Below are 17,939 nucleotides of genomic sequence, written 5' to 3'. Positions count from 1 at the left end.
AAATATATTTTTGTTGGGGCGATTTCAAGAAAATTGAAGGATGAAAACTTATAAAATTTGATATCACTGAATAGTACAATTTAAAAAATATTAAATACTAAGTTATAGTATATTTATATTATGAATATTCATCACTGTATAATGAATTATCTCAATTTTGAAATCATATATATTTCAACTTCTCTTACATTAAAGTTTTCTTAAAGTAGTTTCTATTGTTGCACGGTTTCTATTCTTTTCAAAATTAGAACTTTTTATTTAAATGGCTAAATAAACTTCAAAAAAATTCCATATCAATCATAACGTCATTTCAAAATTTTAAAGGATTTAAATTAGATAACAAAGTAAATTTATCTTGAAATATTCCTTATTTAAATGGTGACCAATAATGCCAGACTAGTGACCTAAGTTTTATACATAAATTATTCTCTCCTATAGTCCTATACCTTAAACCAAACAGCCCTTAAGAATTGAGTGCTGGTGCAGAACTTTCTGGGTGGGTTTCAACCCCTAACCAAACACACACCTAAGTTTATTGCCAGAACATTCTGCTTCCGCCTTAGCTTAATTAAACACACACCTAAGTTTATTACCAGTATTTGACTTCACGTGGAGGACTGGCTTACTTGAAATTAAAGTAATTGCCTAAGGTCCATGCACGTTGAGATATTGCACACATATGTAGTCCACCTAATTCTTGAAAATCTATCATCACCATTTCCTCTTTCTTTCTCAAAATCAAGAGTTTCATACCAACCCACGTCTCCTTTTGGATCATTCCTTTTACAAGTTTTCTAGCCATTGCTTCTTATAGTCTCCTTGCATTCATTTGCTTTCTCAAGCTATACCTATCTTTAATTTCTGTGATAGAAATTGAAACATTTTGTTTTATAGCAACTCAAAGCAATGGCCATGACAAATTTTAACTATGTTCTGGTCGTTCTTCTTTTGGTCATTAATGTTATCGCTTTCGCAAATTGTGCTGATATTGATGATGATTTGGGATTTGGAGCTTCGTATATTTTTGGAGATTCTTTAGTAGATGCAGGAAATAATAACTATTTACAAACCTTATCAAAGGCTAATATTCCACCTAATGGCATAGATTTTAAAGCTTCTGGAGGGAACCCTACTGGTCGCTATACCAATGGAAGAACCATAGGAGACATTGTTGGTAAGACGAATTACAATTTTCTCAATATTGTTCTTTTTAGTGCAGTGACGTTCTTTATTTGCTTTTTTCTACTTTTAATACAAATCGAAAGATGTTCTTTGTAATGATTATTCAAATGTATTCTTCTTAATTAGGAGAGGGACTGGGCCAACCCCATTATGCCACACCATATCTTGCTCCAAATTGCACAGGAAGAGCTATTTTATACGGAGTTAATTATGCATCAGGAGGTGGTGGAATTATGAATGGCACGGGAAGAATATTTGTAAGTGATCAAAACCTTTTATATGCATTTTAGCCCTTATATTTATTAAACAAAATGTAGTAAGCGAAATTAGGATAAATATTAAATATAGTTCCACAATAACAATTCACGTGGGTTACATCTTATTCTTTGGTACTACCGTGCAGGTAAACAGGCTTTCAATGGACATCCAAATTGATTATTTCAACATTACTAGAAAAGAAATCAGTAAGCTATTGGGTGAATCAAAGGCAAGGGATTATATCATGAAAAAATCCATTTTCTCAATCACAGTTGGGTCCAACGATTTCCTCAACAATTACCTTCTTCCTGTACTTTCTATTGGTACAAGAATAACCGAATCCCCAGATGCCTTCATTGATGATCTTCTCAGTCACTTGAAGGCACAACTTACGGTAATAACACTTTCTTAATTACGTACTTAACTTGTATATATTGATAGTGTAAATATTTTTTAAATATCAACGTAATTTTGGTATGGCAGAGATTGTACAAACTGGATGCAAGAAAATTTATAATTGGGAACGTTGGACCAATTGGTTGCATCCCATACCAAAAGACAATTAACCAGTTGAAGGAAAACGAATGTGTGGAATTAGCAAACAAGCTAGCACTTCAATACAATGCTAGATTGAAAGATATGCTCTCTGAAATGAACAAAAACCTCGACGGAGCAACTTTTGTACATGCAAATGTCTACGATCTTGTTATGGAAGTTATCACCAATTATGACAAATATGGTGAGAATTAATTAATGCAGACTTTTATTTTAACTTAAACTTTCTTCATCTATTAATAATAATTAAAAAATTGTTTTAGGATTTGTAACTGCGACAAAAGCTTGCTGTGGAAATGGAGGGCAATTTGCTGGTATAGTTCCATGTGGACCAACGTCTAGTATGTGTTCAGATCGTGACAAACATGTATTTTGGGATCCTTATCATCCAAGTGAAGCTGCTAATCTTATAATTGCCAAACAATTGCTGGAGGGTGACCCCAAATATATATCTCCCGTGAATCTTAAACAGCTTCGAGATCTCTAATTTCCTTAATTTTTCACAAATTGTCTTGTATTGTGTCAAATTATACATGCCTCTGTCGAAGGACTACTAGTTTTCTTATTTGCCATTCCTTGTTTCTTTTGTTTACATGATTATTTTACTGTAAGAGGTTTCGTTAATTAATTAAATATATTGTGGAAGAGATATGACGGCAAGTTCTCTCTATCTTCCAATTATCCGTCCTTGTTTAATTTTCATTCTCTATTTGCAGTATTTGGACTTGTGGACAATCCTGAGTGCAGCTAAGATGAAATTTTATTATTAAGTAGGTTTGACCTCTAGCAATTAGTAGTTATTAGGTTAACAACTTAGGATTTGAATTGGCGTAAGCTCTTAGCAACGAAATACACCACTAAAATTCTGAAAATGAGGCCAAGGAAGATCGATGTGTATTTTACACGTTACTCCTAAAAGGAACTCGTACACTCAGCACGAGGAGTTCTTTTGTTTTTCGTTTCTCAGCTCCCATGGTCATGGATTATTCGTTGCATCACAATTCAAAGATGGAATAAGGATATAGGTTGAGTGAGTTTTAGCATTAAAAATGAACTTTTAATATGTCATTGTTTATCTTTAAAACGGATAAAAATTGAATTTATATGCGATTTTAAGGATATGTGGATATATTCAACACAAATAATCAAGAATGTTAGATAAACGAGTTAAAGACAAAGGAATAATCAAACAAATTGTGATGTTAAGGCCGGGCTCGGATTAGAGCTGGACAGTAATTCTGCCCTTGACCGGACCCTCAATTCGAAGCTAATTGTGGGTAAAGAACAACAGTAAAATAAGAACTTTTCAATAGCTAGAGAGTAGAAAAATAAATTTGTATTACTTTGGTTTGCGTGTTACAATATGTCATATTGAATAAAAAGCTTCCCCTTTATATAGTAGAGAGTTTCATTCCAAGTACAATTCTTAAAAAGGTAAAAATTTTCCTTTCTCGTCAATTACTGATGTGCTACCGACGTTGGGCGAGATCTGTGCCGTGATATCCAGTGGAGTACGGATATCACGGCTCTCTGTTAGTCGTGTGCAACCGTTGCCATGTTTTCCGAGATCTCGGAGCTCGTTCTGATTTCGGGGAAGTGTTGTCTTATAAGGCCCGGTGGCGAGCACTCTGTTCGGTCCTTGGTACGAGAAGTTCCCAGCTTCGATTCTGATCTCATGTAGTCATGTCCTTGCTTCGTTTGACCCACCAAAAATTCAGTGTGTGTGTTGGCCCCAGTTTTACCCGTATACAGATAGTCCCCTCATTTCCCAGAGAGTAGGTTTGTCGAAACGATGAAAAGCGATAGACGAATCCCGATTCCTTCCTTCATATGTTACAACCGAGATGACGGATAAATCGAAATGTTCCATCAATCACATCGTTCTGACTTCGAACACGTGTCAATCATTGGCTGGACGCTTTCGAATATGAAACGTCGCGTATTGATTACATTTTCCCTTATAAAAGCTTCTACCTTTTATACTTCTTTCACTTTCCGATCCTAGCTTTTACCTTCGAATCTTCTTGCGACTCTCAACTTCTCAAATCTTTATATCTTCATCTTTGATCTTCAAATCTTCATATTTGTTCTTAGATTTTTAACCCAGGTCTTTATCTTCCTTCAAACCTTCATACTCTTTTCTTCAAATATTCATACTTTCCAAATCACGATGGCAAAAACTTCCAAAGCAGTTCCTTAGCAGGCTGCACCTTCATCTTCCTACCCGGCCACAGAAGCCGAGATGACTACTCCCGAGGCGGCCCCAGAGCCGCCCATGAAAATCTTTATACGCAGGGGCTGTTCAATCGGGGATGACTTCAAGGTCGAGAAGGCCTCCACCAAACAAGACTGGGGTGAAGGAGCATGGAGATACATTTGTTCCATTACTGAATATACCCTTCACAAAGTACGAGAGGACTGTAAATGGGAAGGCAAGGACGTGATTTTCCCCGAGCCCATGGATGATATTACTACCTACATGGAGGGGTATTTAAGTATTTACACTTACCCCTTCACGCTGGGACTAGTAGACCCAGTTGTCCTGGCCTTTTATATTAGGTACGAGGTGTGCGTCAGGCAAATCCACCCGCCCTTTTGGAGGATCGTGATCCTCCTACGTCATTTTGTGAACAACACTGAATCTCCTTGATTCAACCTCGACCACCTGATCCATGTGTATAGTCCCCGAATGTTTTGAGGGGGACTAATCAAGCTTGTTCATCGAGCCAACAAGGTTCCCTTTTCTAGAATCAATGAGGATAGAGCTTGAGGCTGGCAAGGGAATTTTGTTCGGGTAAAAACTGAAGATCTGATCCCTCCCGAGTTCCTTACATTACCTGAGAAGTGGAATGCATCTTGTAAGTGTAGTATTTCCTTAAGTGTCCTATTTTACTTTATTTTGTTTCTCATCGCCAGTATTTATGGTTATGCAGCTGTTATTAGGGTTCCCAATGCGGTCCCCCGGCTCAAGGAGTGGATCGAAGGAATCTGCAAGCAGATGTCCTACTATGAGCGTGCCTGATGCAAACTTTCGAAGGGTAGATAGGAGGACCATTCTTATGGTAAGGCTCTCCCCTTAATAGTTATTACTACACCTCAAACTTATATAATGCTGACTATTTTCCCTTTCCTTCAAAGGTTTGCCTAAGACCATCGAATTTAGTTTGGGGACGAGGACGAGTCCTTATCTGTTGATCCCTCCGTTTCGGGACAGTCCGGGGCTGCCACGGGGGAGAAGAAAAGGAAAAGAAAGTCCTCGGGGTTCTCGTATATCGAGGCGCAGATAAAAAAGAGGATGACTTCCCGGGCTTGTAAGCCTAAGGAGAATACTAAGTCCAGGGTAGTGGATCCTAACTTCCTTCACCGGCTCAAGGATGAGCCCAAAAAAGAAGACATCTTCGTCGCCCATGGATCAACCTCTGTCGGGGAACATACGACGAACAAGGGAAGGGGCCACGAGGCCGATCCTCTTCTGATTTAAGAGGCCAAAGTGGAGACGGATGCTTTGACCTCTCAAGAAACTGTTCCTGTTCTGAAAGAGGCGACCAGTGTGATCTATATCATCTAGATGCCCCTATATCGAGTCCATGCTTGAATAGGCCTAAGCACATAAGGAAAGGTCAAGCGAAGGAGTTCAGGGTGCAGACGACCCTCTCCACTCCTTCTTCGATGAAATGGATATGTCCACTTTGGAAGATTTTTTGGGGCTAGGTGACTTGGAAATATCGAATAAGGACGTGCCCTAGGGAGCTGGTGATCCATGTTCGAGCCCAAAACTGGTGACGCAGTTTTCCGCATCGAGTGTGGACCCCAACCGCAAGAGAACAATTATTCTTATGGTCCCAAAGGACGCTTGGGTTCTATTCGCTCCAGTGGGCATAACTAGCTACCTATGATGTCTAGTGACCGCGGAGGACCAGGCAAAGATGAACGAGATGGGCGCGCCAAGTCTTTTCAATGAGGCGCAGCAGACGCTGAACCAGGTAAGACATCAACATTTTTACACCCCTTGTGAATTCCACTTAAGTTTTGATGTCTCTTACTATTTTTGTTTTTTTTTGCAGGCCTCAGTGCTTCACCATGAGAGCTTCCTCCGGTACTACTTAGAAATTAGCCAGCTCAAGTTCGAGCTCAAAGAGTAGGTCCAGAAGAAAGACATGTATAGGTTTATCAGTGAGCATCAAGACAGGGACGTCAAAGACCTCTTAATCGAGCTGGACAAGGCTCAGAAACAAGATTCGACCCCGAAGAGGGAACATGCCGACCTGGTTGAAAATGTAAAGGTATTTGAAGTTAAAAATAAGGAGATAGTCATGGTGACTAACAACACAACCTCGCAGGTCTAACAGAAGATCGACCTGATCGACCAACTCTAAGCCGAGATGAATGAGGTCAAGGCCGTGGCCGAAAGATGGAAAGGTAGGATGGACCTGCTGGCTTCAGAGAAGTAAACCACGAAGACGGAGCTGGCATCGGTTGAGAACCAACTCTAGGTGGCAAAGGTCAAAACTGATAAATGGTCTCAACTGAATGATGATCTCTGAGTACAATTGAGCTCGACCGTCGCGTAACGGGATGCCATCGGTAGAGAATATGAGGCATTGAAGTCCAAATTAGACACAACTTCTACTGATGCCGAAGAAATGTTGGCCTAATACAAGACCGATGTAGAGGAAGCCGAGACCCGCCTAAAGACAAAGGCTGAATATGTGAAGCGGCTATCTCGGAGAGAGACCCTTAAAGAGATCCACGCCCGAGGTTTCGACATGTCGGGTGAGATCGAGGAAGCAAAAAGGCTCGAGGCCGAGGAAAAGAAGCTCAACAAGCCTGAAGGTGCCGAAGACTCCGAGGGTTCCGAGGGCTCCAACGGTTCAGGTGACGAGTTAGTCCCCGTTGAAGAACAAGCATAGATGCCTTAGTACTTTTTTAGTTTTTGTCTCATGTATATTTTTTTGGTTTATTTTGAGGCCATTTTTATTAGACCTTTGTAAATATATTTAAGAATATATATGAAATTTTCCATTGTTGGCAATATTGTGTCTTTACTTTTCCACCATTTTTTCATAATTTCTATTCACGTAATGTTTTTAATTCCTTAGCATAGAATCAAATATAGTTATGGGGAGTTCATTTTTCAAAGGTCCGAACGGAGCCCGACCTTGATGCAACTTTTTTTGCTCGAGGCTTTAAAAACTCGGTGTGACCAGAAGTGTTTTGAAGATGATTAAGTGATTTTAGACGATATATTTGCCCATGGTAACCTTTTAGTAGGTTTCGAGTTATTATAATGGCCTTACTTTTTTATTACGAGCTTCAGACATCTCCGAGCCATTTTTAGGGTGGTCGTAGCCTTTTATATTTGGGCACCGCCTAATAGGTTTGGTGCCTCGGGGATTTGGTACCCGAGTTGTCCGAACTTTCTTCTAGCGACTGTCTCCGAGTAGTAGTATCCCTTGGGCTCGATATTCCCCGAGCAAGGGTAGCCCAAAGGCTCTTAGGATCCAGAATTTAATAAGCAAGAAAATGTGTAATAGCAAGGCGAAACTTTCTTCCATTTTTTAGTGTGTAAAGTACATGATCGAAAGTGCATAAAACTTGTATCATGGCTAGAGCGGACTATGTGAGAACGGTTCATACTACCGTTTGGCCCTTACAGTGAATCCTAACCACCAAGTCTTAGCTTCTAACATACAAGAGTTTTCTTTTATCCTTGCTAAAAACCTTAATCCAAGGGTAATGCCCCCCAGTATTTGAGGCCGAGGTTTAGAGGGCTTGGATACTATTGATATGAAGTGAACGATCATTGACTCCGGTTTGAGACCAACCTTCAAATCTAAGTTAATACGTTTTACTGTTGCCTCGTTAGTAAACTTGCCGAAAAATCCATTTTGGGACAAAACGTGTCACGACCCCAAATTTTCCTCCGTAGGATGTCGTGATGACACCTAGTCTCTAAGACTAGGTAAGCCTATCAATGCGGAATAACAATAGAAATATGAAATAAATAAATTTTCAAACTCGCATAATTATAACTCCCAAAATCCGGTAGAAACAAGTCACAAGCTTCTAAGAATTTTTTCTCTATGTCTCTATACATCGGAGTCTAAAGCAAATAAGGAAGACAACATAATAAGATAGAAGGGGACTCCGGAGTCTACGGACGCTGGCAGATATACCTCGAAGTCTCCTCGTACAACTAGTTTACTGATGCATGGTCTGATAAGATGTACCTAGATCTGCACAAAAAGATGTGCAGAAGAATAATATGAGTACACCACTGCGGTACCCAGCAAGTGCCAAGTCTAACCTCGGTAGAGTAGTGACGAGGTCAGGTCAGACCCTACTGGAATAATAAAAAATATGGTGACATGTTTAACAATATAATAATAATAATAATAATAATAATAAATGACAATGGAAATGAATCAAGTAAGTAGTATGCCACCATCAAATTACACAGAATATGAGCAAGTAATACCTTGCGACAAGAAAACAGAAATTTACAACTTAAAAAAAAATTACGACAATAATCAAAGGCAAATGCAACCATAAAGAATTATTAATAAGGGCACTCCCGAGATACCGCCTCGTTGTCCCAAATCATAAATAAATTCACAATATTTCATTTCCTTATATCACCGCGAGAGCCTTCACATTTAATTTTAAAGAAAATATTTTTCCTGAAATAGCATTCCGCGTTTTAGCTACCCTTATCACACCGCCTGACTTCTAGTAGTTCCCCTACTAGCCACACATATCAAGACACATTTATCTCACCACATGCGTTTCAACACCCAGACTTTATACCACCATATGCGTATCAATATCACAATTTATCACAATTTGCACCTCAAGTGCCCAAATATTTTAACTTGCCAAAATAAATCAAAATCATAATATTTTTTCACAATAAGGAGCTCACGGCTCAATCACAGTAAATACAAAAGTCTTCACAAAATATTCAGCAAAATAATAGTATTCATTATTTCAACAATACGGAGCTCACGTCCCAATCACAATGAATACAAAAATCTTCACAAAATATTCAGCAGAAATACTATTTCCACAAATTTAACATCTTGACTTAACATCCAATTATTAAATATAAAATACTTCATTTTTAATAATAGTTAATTTAAGAAAATTCAACCTTCAAATAATGCACAAAATAAAAGAAAGCAAAGTTTCAACTAAATAGGTAAAAACAATTAGTAGGAAAAATGTCAGGCAAATTTAGGAATATAAAATAGATCAATGATGATGAATATAATCGGATAAAATAATTTAATTAATGTGTGACAGTGATATACACAATTTTAAAACCATAGTTTTCCACATTTAGCCCGTGTACACACTCGTTACCTCGTGTACATGACTTTTAACACATTACAATTATCACATCAATACCGATCCTATGGGGAATTCCTCTCCCCCCCCAAAGTTAGATAAGTCACTTACTTCGAGTTGCTCAAATTTAATCCACTAGTAGGCATTTTCCTCGATTATCCAACTCTGAATGGCTCGAATCTAGCCAAAATAATTCGATACAGTCAACAAAAATTATAGGAATCAATTTCATAAGAAAAATTATATTTTTCAATAAAAATCCGAAATTAACTCAAAACTTGCCCGTGGGGCCCACATCTCGGAATCCGCAAAAGTTAAGAAATATGAACGCCCATTCAACCACGAGTCTAACCATACCAAAATTACTAAATTTCGATAACAATCCGACCCTCAAATCCTCAAATTTATCCAAGAGAGTTTTCAAACTTTTCCAACTTAATTCACCAATTAAATGATAAAAACAACCATGGATTCGGGTAATCTAACCAAAATTGAGTTAAGAACACTTACCCCAATGTTTTCTCTGAAAATCTCACAAAAATTACCTCTCCCCAAGATCCAATTTGTCAAAAATGAAAAATGGGACGAAGTCCCCTGCTTTATAACTTAAAGTTCTGTCCAGGCTGGCCTCGATCATGGCTTAGATCCTGGCCCTCGATCATGTCTTCAATCATGGCCCTCGATCCTGGTCCTCGACCATGGGCTCGATCATGGCTTCGATTTCTGACCCCGATTTTCTAGCATAAAACTTGCAGCAGCTGTTTAAGTCCAACTTTTGATCCGTTAACCATCTGAAACTCACCCGAGGCCCTCGGGACTTCAACCAAATACACTAACAAGTCCTCAAACGTCATACGAATTTATTTGAAACCTCAAACCACATAAAACGAAGCTAAAACCACAAATCAAACCCCAATTTATGCTTAAGGAACTTAAGAATTTCCAACTTCTACATTTGATGTCGAAACCTATCAAATCAAGTCCGATTGACCTCAAATTTTGCATACAAGTCATAAATACGTAACAGAGCTATGAAAATATTCAGAATGGGATTCCAACCCCGATATCAAAAAGTCAACTCCCCGGTCAAACTTCCAAACTTAAATTCCTATTTTAGCAATTTCAAGCTTAATTTAACTACAGACTTCCAAATAAAACTACGGACACGCTCCTAAGTCCAAAATCACCATACGGAGCTGTTGGAATCATTAGAATTCTATTCTGGGGCCGTTTACACATAAGTCGACATCCGGTTGCTATTTGAACTTAAGCTTTAAACCTTGAAACTAAGTGTTCCAATTTACTCCAAAACCTCATCGGACCTGAACCGACTACCCCAGCAAGTCACATAACTGTGATAAAGCACATAATGAGCAGTAAATAGAGAAATGTGGCTATAACTTTTAACACGACTGGCCGGGTCGTTACATCCTCCCCCTCTTAAAATAATCGTTCGTCCTCGAACGAGCATAGAGACATACCTGAAGTGGTGAAAAGATGAGGATAATGGTTACGCATATCCTGCTCGGTCTCCCAAGTCGCCTCTTCGACCGGATGACCCCTCCACTGAACCTTCACATAAGCAATGTTCTTTGACATCAGCTTTCAAACCCGCCAGTCCAAAATAGCCACTGGTTCCTCAACATAGGATAGATCCTTGTCCAACTGAACTGAACTGAAGTCTAACACATGAGACGGATCACCGTGATACTTCCGGAGCATACAAACATAGAACACTGGATGAACTATAGAGAGGCTAGGTGGTAGTGCAAGTCTGTAAGCCACCTCTCTAACTCTCTCAGGAATCTCAAATGGCCCAATATACCTAGGGCGCAATTTGCCCTTCTTCCCGAACCTCATAACACCCTTCATAGGCGAAACTCGGAGCAAGACGCGCTCACCAACCATGAATACAACATCACGAACCTTCTGATACACATAACTCTTATGTCTAGATTGGGCTGTACGAAGTCGATCCTGAATCAATTTAACTTTTTCCAAGGCATCCTGAACCAAGTTTGTACCCAATATCCTAGCCTCGCCCGGTTCAAACCAACCCACTAGAGACCGACACTACCTACCATACAAGGCCTTATACGGAGCCTTCTGAATGCTCGATTAGTAGTAGTTGTTGTAAGCAAACTCCACAAGTGGCAAGAACTTATCCCAAACACCCCCAAAATCTATCACACACGCACAAAGCATATCCTCTAGTATCTTGATAATGTGCTCGAACTGTCCGTCTGTCCGTCTGAGAGTGAAATGTTGTACTCAACTCCACACGAGTACCCAACTCTCACTGTACAACCCTCCAGAACCGTGATGTAAATTGCGTACCCCAGTCAAAGATGATAGATACCGGTACGCCATGAAGTCTAACAATCTCGCGAATATAAACCTGAGCCAGCTATTCCGAAGAGTAAGTCGTAACTACAGGAATGAAATGGGTTGACTTGGTCAACCTATCCACAATCACCCAAACTGCATCGAACTTCCTCTAAGTCCGTGGGAGCCCAACAACGAAATCCATAGTGATCCGCTCCCTTTTCCATTCTGGAATCTCTAACTTCCTAAGCAATCCACCCGGTCATTGATACTCATACTTCACCTGCTGGTAATTTAGGTACCAAGCTATAGATTCCACTATGTCTTTCTTCATACGCCTCCACCAATAGTGTTGTCTCAAGTCCTGATATATCTTTGCGGCACCCAGATGAATAGAGTACCACGAACTATGAGCCTCCTGGAGAATTAACTCACGCAAGCCATCTACATTGGGTACCCATAGCCCGCCTGCATCCGTAATACACTGTCATCTCCAATAGTGACTTCTTGGTACCACCATGCTGAACTTTATCCTTAAGGACAAGCAGATGTAGATCATCATACTGACGCTCCCTGATACGATCATAAAGAGAAGATTGAGAAACCACACAAGCCAAAACTCGGCTCAGCTCGAAAATATCCAATCTAACAAACTGGTTCGCCAAGGCCTGAACATCCAAGGCTAAAGGTCTCTGTGCTACCGGTAAATATGCTAAGCTGCCCAAACTCTCCGCCTTACGACTCAAGGCACCGGCCACTACATTGGCCTTCCCGGGATGATAGAGAATTGATATCATAATCCTTAAGCAACTCCAACCATCTCCGCTGCCGCAAATTAAGATCCTTCTATTTAAACAGATGTTGTAGACTCCGGTGATCGGTGTAGACCTCATAATGGACACCGTACAAATAATGCCACCAAATGTTCAAGGCATGAACAATAGCTGCTAACTCAAGGTCGTGGACCGGATAATTCTTCTCGTGTACCTTTAAATGTCTGGACACGTATGCAATCACCCTACCGTCTTATATCAACACTACACCGAGACCAATACGCGATGCATCATAATACCCAGTATAAGACCCTGAACCTGTTGGTAATACCAATACTGGGGCTGTAGTCAAAGTTGTCTTGAGCTTTTGGAAGCTCTCCTCACATTCCCTGGTCCACTTGAACGGAGAACCCTTCTGGGTCAATTTGGTCAAAGGTGCAGCAATAGAAGAGAAACCCTCTACAAATCGGCAATAATTCCTCACCAAACCAAGAAAACTCCGGATCTCAGTAGCTGATGATGGTCTGAGCCAACTCTGCACTGCTTTAATCTTCTTCGGATCTACCTTAATCCCTTCGCACGAAACTATATGACCCAAAAATCCCACTGAATCAGGCCAGAATTCACACTTTGAAAATTTTGCATATAATTTCTTTTTTGTCAAAGTCTGAAACACAGTCCTCAGGTGCTGTTCATCATCTTCCCAACTCCAGAAATACAACGGAATGTCGTCAATAAACACAATGATGAAAGAATCAAGATATGGCTTAAATACACTATTCATTAAGTGCATAAATGTTGTTGGGGCATTGGTTAGGCCAAATGACATTACAAGGAACTCATAATGACCATACCGAGTCCTAAAAGCAATCTTCGGGATATCGGGTTCCCAAATCTTCAAGTGATGATAGCTTGAACGCAAGTCAATTTTAGAGAATACCCTGGCACCCTGAAGCTGATCAAATAAGTCATCAATACGTGGCAATGGATACCTGTTCTTCATTGTAACTTTGTTCAACTGGTGGTAATCAATACACATCTACATAGAACCATCCTTCTTCTTTACAAATAAGACAGGAGCACCTCAAGGCGATACACTGGGCCATATGAAGCCCTTATCAAGCAACTCCTGTAACTGTTCTTTTAATTCTTTCAACTTTGCTGGGCCATACGATATGGTGGAATAAAGATTGGTTGAGTGCCCGTTAACAAATCAATGCCAAAGTCAATATCCCTATCGAGTGGCATACTCGAAAGATCCGCTGGAAATACATCAGGAAAATCCCTTACTCCAGGAACTGACTCCACGGTAGGAGTATCAACACTAACATTTCTCACGTAGGCTAGATACGTATCACACCCCTTCTCAACCTTTCGTTGAGATTTAAGAAATGAAACAACTCTGCTAGGACACATGATCCAAGGTACCTCTCCACTCTAGCCGCGGTAAACCTGGTATAGCCAATGCTACCGTATTGGCGTAACAATCAAGGATAGAGTGATAGGGTGAGAACCAGTCAATGCCCAAAATAATTTTGAAATCCACCATACTAAGCAATAATAAATCAACTCTGGTCTCAAAACCACTGCTAACAATCAAACACGACCAATACACGCAGTCAACAATAATAGATTCACCCACGAGTGTAGATACATGAATAGAAGAACTCAAAGAATCACGAGATACGCCTAAATACGGGGATAAATAAGATGACACATAAGAATAAGTGGAGCCTGGATCAAATAAGACCGATGCATCTCTATGACAGACCAAAATAATACCCGTGATAATAGAATCAGATGCAACAACTTCTGTCCTAGCAGAAAGGGCATAATATCTGGCCTGGCCTCCACCTCTAGCTGGTTGTGCAAGTGGAGTAGCAACTGGTGCAATGATCATAGCCTAAGAAGCCTGAGGGCCTTATGGAATAGGTGGGGCCTGAGAAATCTGTGGAGGTGCACCCCTCCTAAGTCTGGGGCAATCCCTCATGATATAATGAGTTCCACCATACTCAAAATAAGCCCTCGGAGGATGTGGCTGCTGGGATTGGCTTGGGCCTGATCGACTAGACTTCCCACTGAAAGCACCTCGTTCAGGAGGTACAGAAGACACTGGTGGTGCATAATATGGAACCTGAGGTCTAGGAGTAGCCGAAATACTACTGGAAGCTGGAAGTGCTAAATAAATAGGATGGCTCACATAACCTCTACCATGACAGGCTGCAACTGGGGCACGAGAATTATTATAAGTGCCAGAATATCGGGGTCTCTTAGTCTCCCTCTCTTCTCTCTCCCGAGTCTGCATACCCTCCAATATCCTAGCAATTGACACCATTTGTTGGTATGTGATGTTCATCTCCAGTTCTTGGGTCATACTGAATCTGATACTAGGGTGGAGCCCCTCGATAAATCGACGAACCCGCTCTCGAACGATAGCAACCAAGGCTGGTGTGTGCCTAGCCAAATCACTGAATCGCACCGTATATTCCGACACGGTCATAAAATCCTGGCGCAACTGCTAAAACTCTGCACACCATGCATCTCTAAGACTATGAGGAATATACTCCCTCAAGAACATATCTGAAAATTGAGTCCAAGTGAGTGATGGTACCTCAGCCGGACTATCCAACTCATATGCCCACCACCACTGGTAAGCTACTCCTATAAGCTGGAACGCCGTGAAAGAAACCCCACTGGAATCCATAATACCCATAGTACGACGGATACAGTGACATTCCTCCAGAAAACCCTGAGCATACTCTAAAGCTAAACCGCTGAATGTGGAAGGGTGGTACTTTTTATACCTTGCCTGAGTTGCTCCCCCTCTAAAACTGCCGCCCTAACCTCGGGCCGAAATGGGACAACTAGCTGCACTGGTATAACCTCTGGGGCTTGGTCAACCTGGGCACGTGGCTCTGGGGTACGGGCGGTGGGAGTCTTTGCTCCTCTCCCGGCCTGAGATGTGGCAGGAGCAAGTGGAATTAGCCCTGCGTGAGCTAGAGTGTCAAACATGCTCAAAAACTGGGCAAGAGTCTCCTGAAGTGCAGGGATAGTAACAGGCGTCTCAGGTGCTTGTTCTCCAACTGGAGCTACTGGTGGTTCCTCTGCAGCAGCTCATGCGGGTGCTCTGGCTGCACCATATGGTCTTTCTCGACCTCTGGCTCGGCCTATGCCACGACCCAGGCCTCTTGCGGCTCCAACAGAAGGCACGAGTTTCTGATCATCGGATTCAGTTGTGCGTGTCCGCACCATTTGTGAGAGAATAGAAAGACCATGGTTTTAAATTTTGAAGTTAACAAATGCGCACGATAAGGAATAAAAAAGTGAATATTTTCTAACAGTTCCATAGCCTCCCGAAGATAAGAACAGACGTCTCCGTACCGAACCGCGAGACTCTACTAAACTTGCTTGTGACTCATAACACCTATGAACCTAGATCTATGATACCAACTTTTCACGACCCCAAATTTCCCTTCGTAGGATGTCGTGATGACACCTAGTCTCTAAGACTAGGTAAGCATATCAATGAGGAATAACAATAGAAATATGAAATAAATAAATTTTCAAACTCACATAATTATAACTCCTAAAACCTGGTAGAAATAAGTCACAAGCTTCTATGAATTTTTTCTCTATGTCTCTATATATCAGAGTCTAAAGCAATTAAGGAAGACAACATAATAAGATAGAAGGGGACCCCAAAGTCTGCGGACGCTGGCAGATATACCTCGAAGTCTTCTCGTATATGTAGCTTACTGATGCCTGCGCAAATTAGATATATCTAGATCTGTACAAAAAGATGTGCAGAAGCGTAGTATGAGTACACCACAACGGTACCCAGTAAGTGCCAAGCTTAACATCGGTAGAGTAGTGACGAGGTCAGGTCAGACCCTACTGGAATAATAAAAGACATGGTCACATGTTTAACAATATAATAATAATAATAAATGACAATGAAAATGAATCAAGTAGTATGCCACCATCAAATTTCACAGAATATGGGCAAGTAATACCTTGCGACAGGAAAACAGAAATTTACAACTTAAAAAAATATCACGACAATAATCAAAGATAAATGCAGCCATAAAGAATTATTAACAAGGGCACTCCCGAGATACCGCATCGTAGTCCAAAATTATAAATAAATTCACAATATCTCATTTTCTTATATCACTGCGGGAGTCTTCTGATTTAATTTTAAAGAAAATATTTTTCTCGAAATAGCATCCCGCGGTTTAGCCACCCTTATCACACCGCATGACTTCTAGTAGTTCCCCTACTAGCCACGTGTATCAAGCCACTCTTATCTTACCGCATGCGTATCAATATCATAATTTATCACAATTTGCACCTCAAGTGCCCAAATATTTTAACTTGCCAAAATAAATCAAAATCTGAATATTTTTTCACAATAAGGAGCTCACGGCTCAATCACAGTAAATACAAAAGTCTTCACAAAATATTCAGCAAAATAATAGTATTCATTATTTCAACAATACAGAGCTCACGTCTCAATCACAATGAATACAAAAATCTTCACAAAATATTCAACAGAAATACTATTTTCACAAATTTGACATCTTGACTTAACATCCAATTATTAAATGTAAAATACTTCATTTTTAATAATAGTTAATTTAAGAAAATTCAACCTTCAAATAATGCACAAAATAAAAGAAAGCAAAGTTTCAACTAAATAGATAAAAACAATTAGTAGGAAAAATGTCAGGCAAATTTAGGTATATAAAATAGATCAATGATGATGAATATAATCGGATAAAATAATTTAATTAACGTGTGACAGTGATATACACAATTTAAAAACCAGAGTTTTCTACATTTAGCCCCTGTACACACTCGTCACCTCGTGTACACGATTTTCAGTACATTATAATTATCACATCAATACCAATCCCAGGGGGAATTCTCCCCACAAAGTTAGATAAGTCACTTACCTCGACTTGCTCCAATTTAATCCACTAGTAGGCATTTTCCTCGATTATCCAACTCTGAATGGCTCGAATCTAGCCAAAATAATTCGATACAGTCAACAAAAGATATAGGAATCAATTTCATAAGAAAATATTATACTTTTCAATAAAAATCCGAAATTAACTCAAATATTGCCCGCGGGGCTCACGCCTCGAAATCCGACGAAAGTTACGAAATATGAACACCCATTCAACCACGAGTCTAACCATACAAAATTTACTAAATTTCGATAATAATCCGGCCCTCAAATCCTCAAATTTATCCAAGAGAGTTTTCAAACTTTTCCAACTTAATTCACCAATTAAATGATAAAAACAACTATGGATTCAGGTAATTTAACCAAAATTGAGTTAAGAACACTTACCCCGATATTTTCTCTGAAAATTTCCCAAACATCGCCTCTCCCCAAACTCCAATTTGTCAAAAATGGAAAATGGGACGAAGTCCCTTGCTTTATAACTTAAAGTTCTGTCTAGGCTGCCCTCGATCGTGCCTCGATCCTGGCCC

At 40.0% G+C, this 17,939-nt stretch overlaps 1 protein-coding gene across 1 annotated transcript; it reads left to right on the top strand.

Annotated features, from left to right (window-relative positions):
- The first annotated feature begins 832 nt into the window (after positions 1 to 832).
- Positions 833 to 2,676, top strand: LOC104116353 (GDSL esterase/lipase At2g23540). The gene is made up of 5 exons (XM_009627190.4): positions 833 to 1,174; positions 1,309 to 1,439; positions 1,586 to 1,834; positions 1,924 to 2,179; positions 2,259 to 2,676. The coding sequence occupies exons 1-5, from the start codon at positions 907 to 909 to the stop codon at positions 2,480 to 2,482; spliced, it is 1,128 nt and encodes a 375-aa protein (XP_009625485.1). The 5' UTR covers positions 833 to 906; the 3' UTR covers positions 2,483 to 2,676.
- Positions 2,677 to 17,939: the final 15,263 nt, after the last annotated feature.

This window comes from Nicotiana tomentosiformis, chromosome 2, assembly GCF_000390325.3.
Source record: "Nicotiana tomentosiformis chromosome 2, ASM39032v3, whole genome shotgun sequence".
NCBI classification, from domain to species: Eukaryota; Viridiplantae; Streptophyta; class Magnoliopsida; order Solanales; family Solanaceae; genus Nicotiana; species Nicotiana tomentosiformis.
Note: the sequence above shows the minus strand (reverse complement) of the source record. Positions and strands in the feature narration are given on the sequence as shown.

Coding starts and splice junctions, on each gene's coding strand:
- LOC104116353 (XM_009627190.4), top strand. CDS start 907: ATGGCCATGACAAATTTTAACTATGTTCTGGTCGTTCTTCTTTTGGTC. Junction 1,175..1,308: donor AACCATAGGAGACATTGTTG/GTAAGACGAATT, acceptor CTTCTTAATTAG/GAGAGGGACTGGGCCAACCC. Junction 1,835..1,923: donor ACTTGAAGGCACAACTTACG/GTAATAACACTT, acceptor TTGGTATGGCAG/AGATTGTACAAACTGGATGC.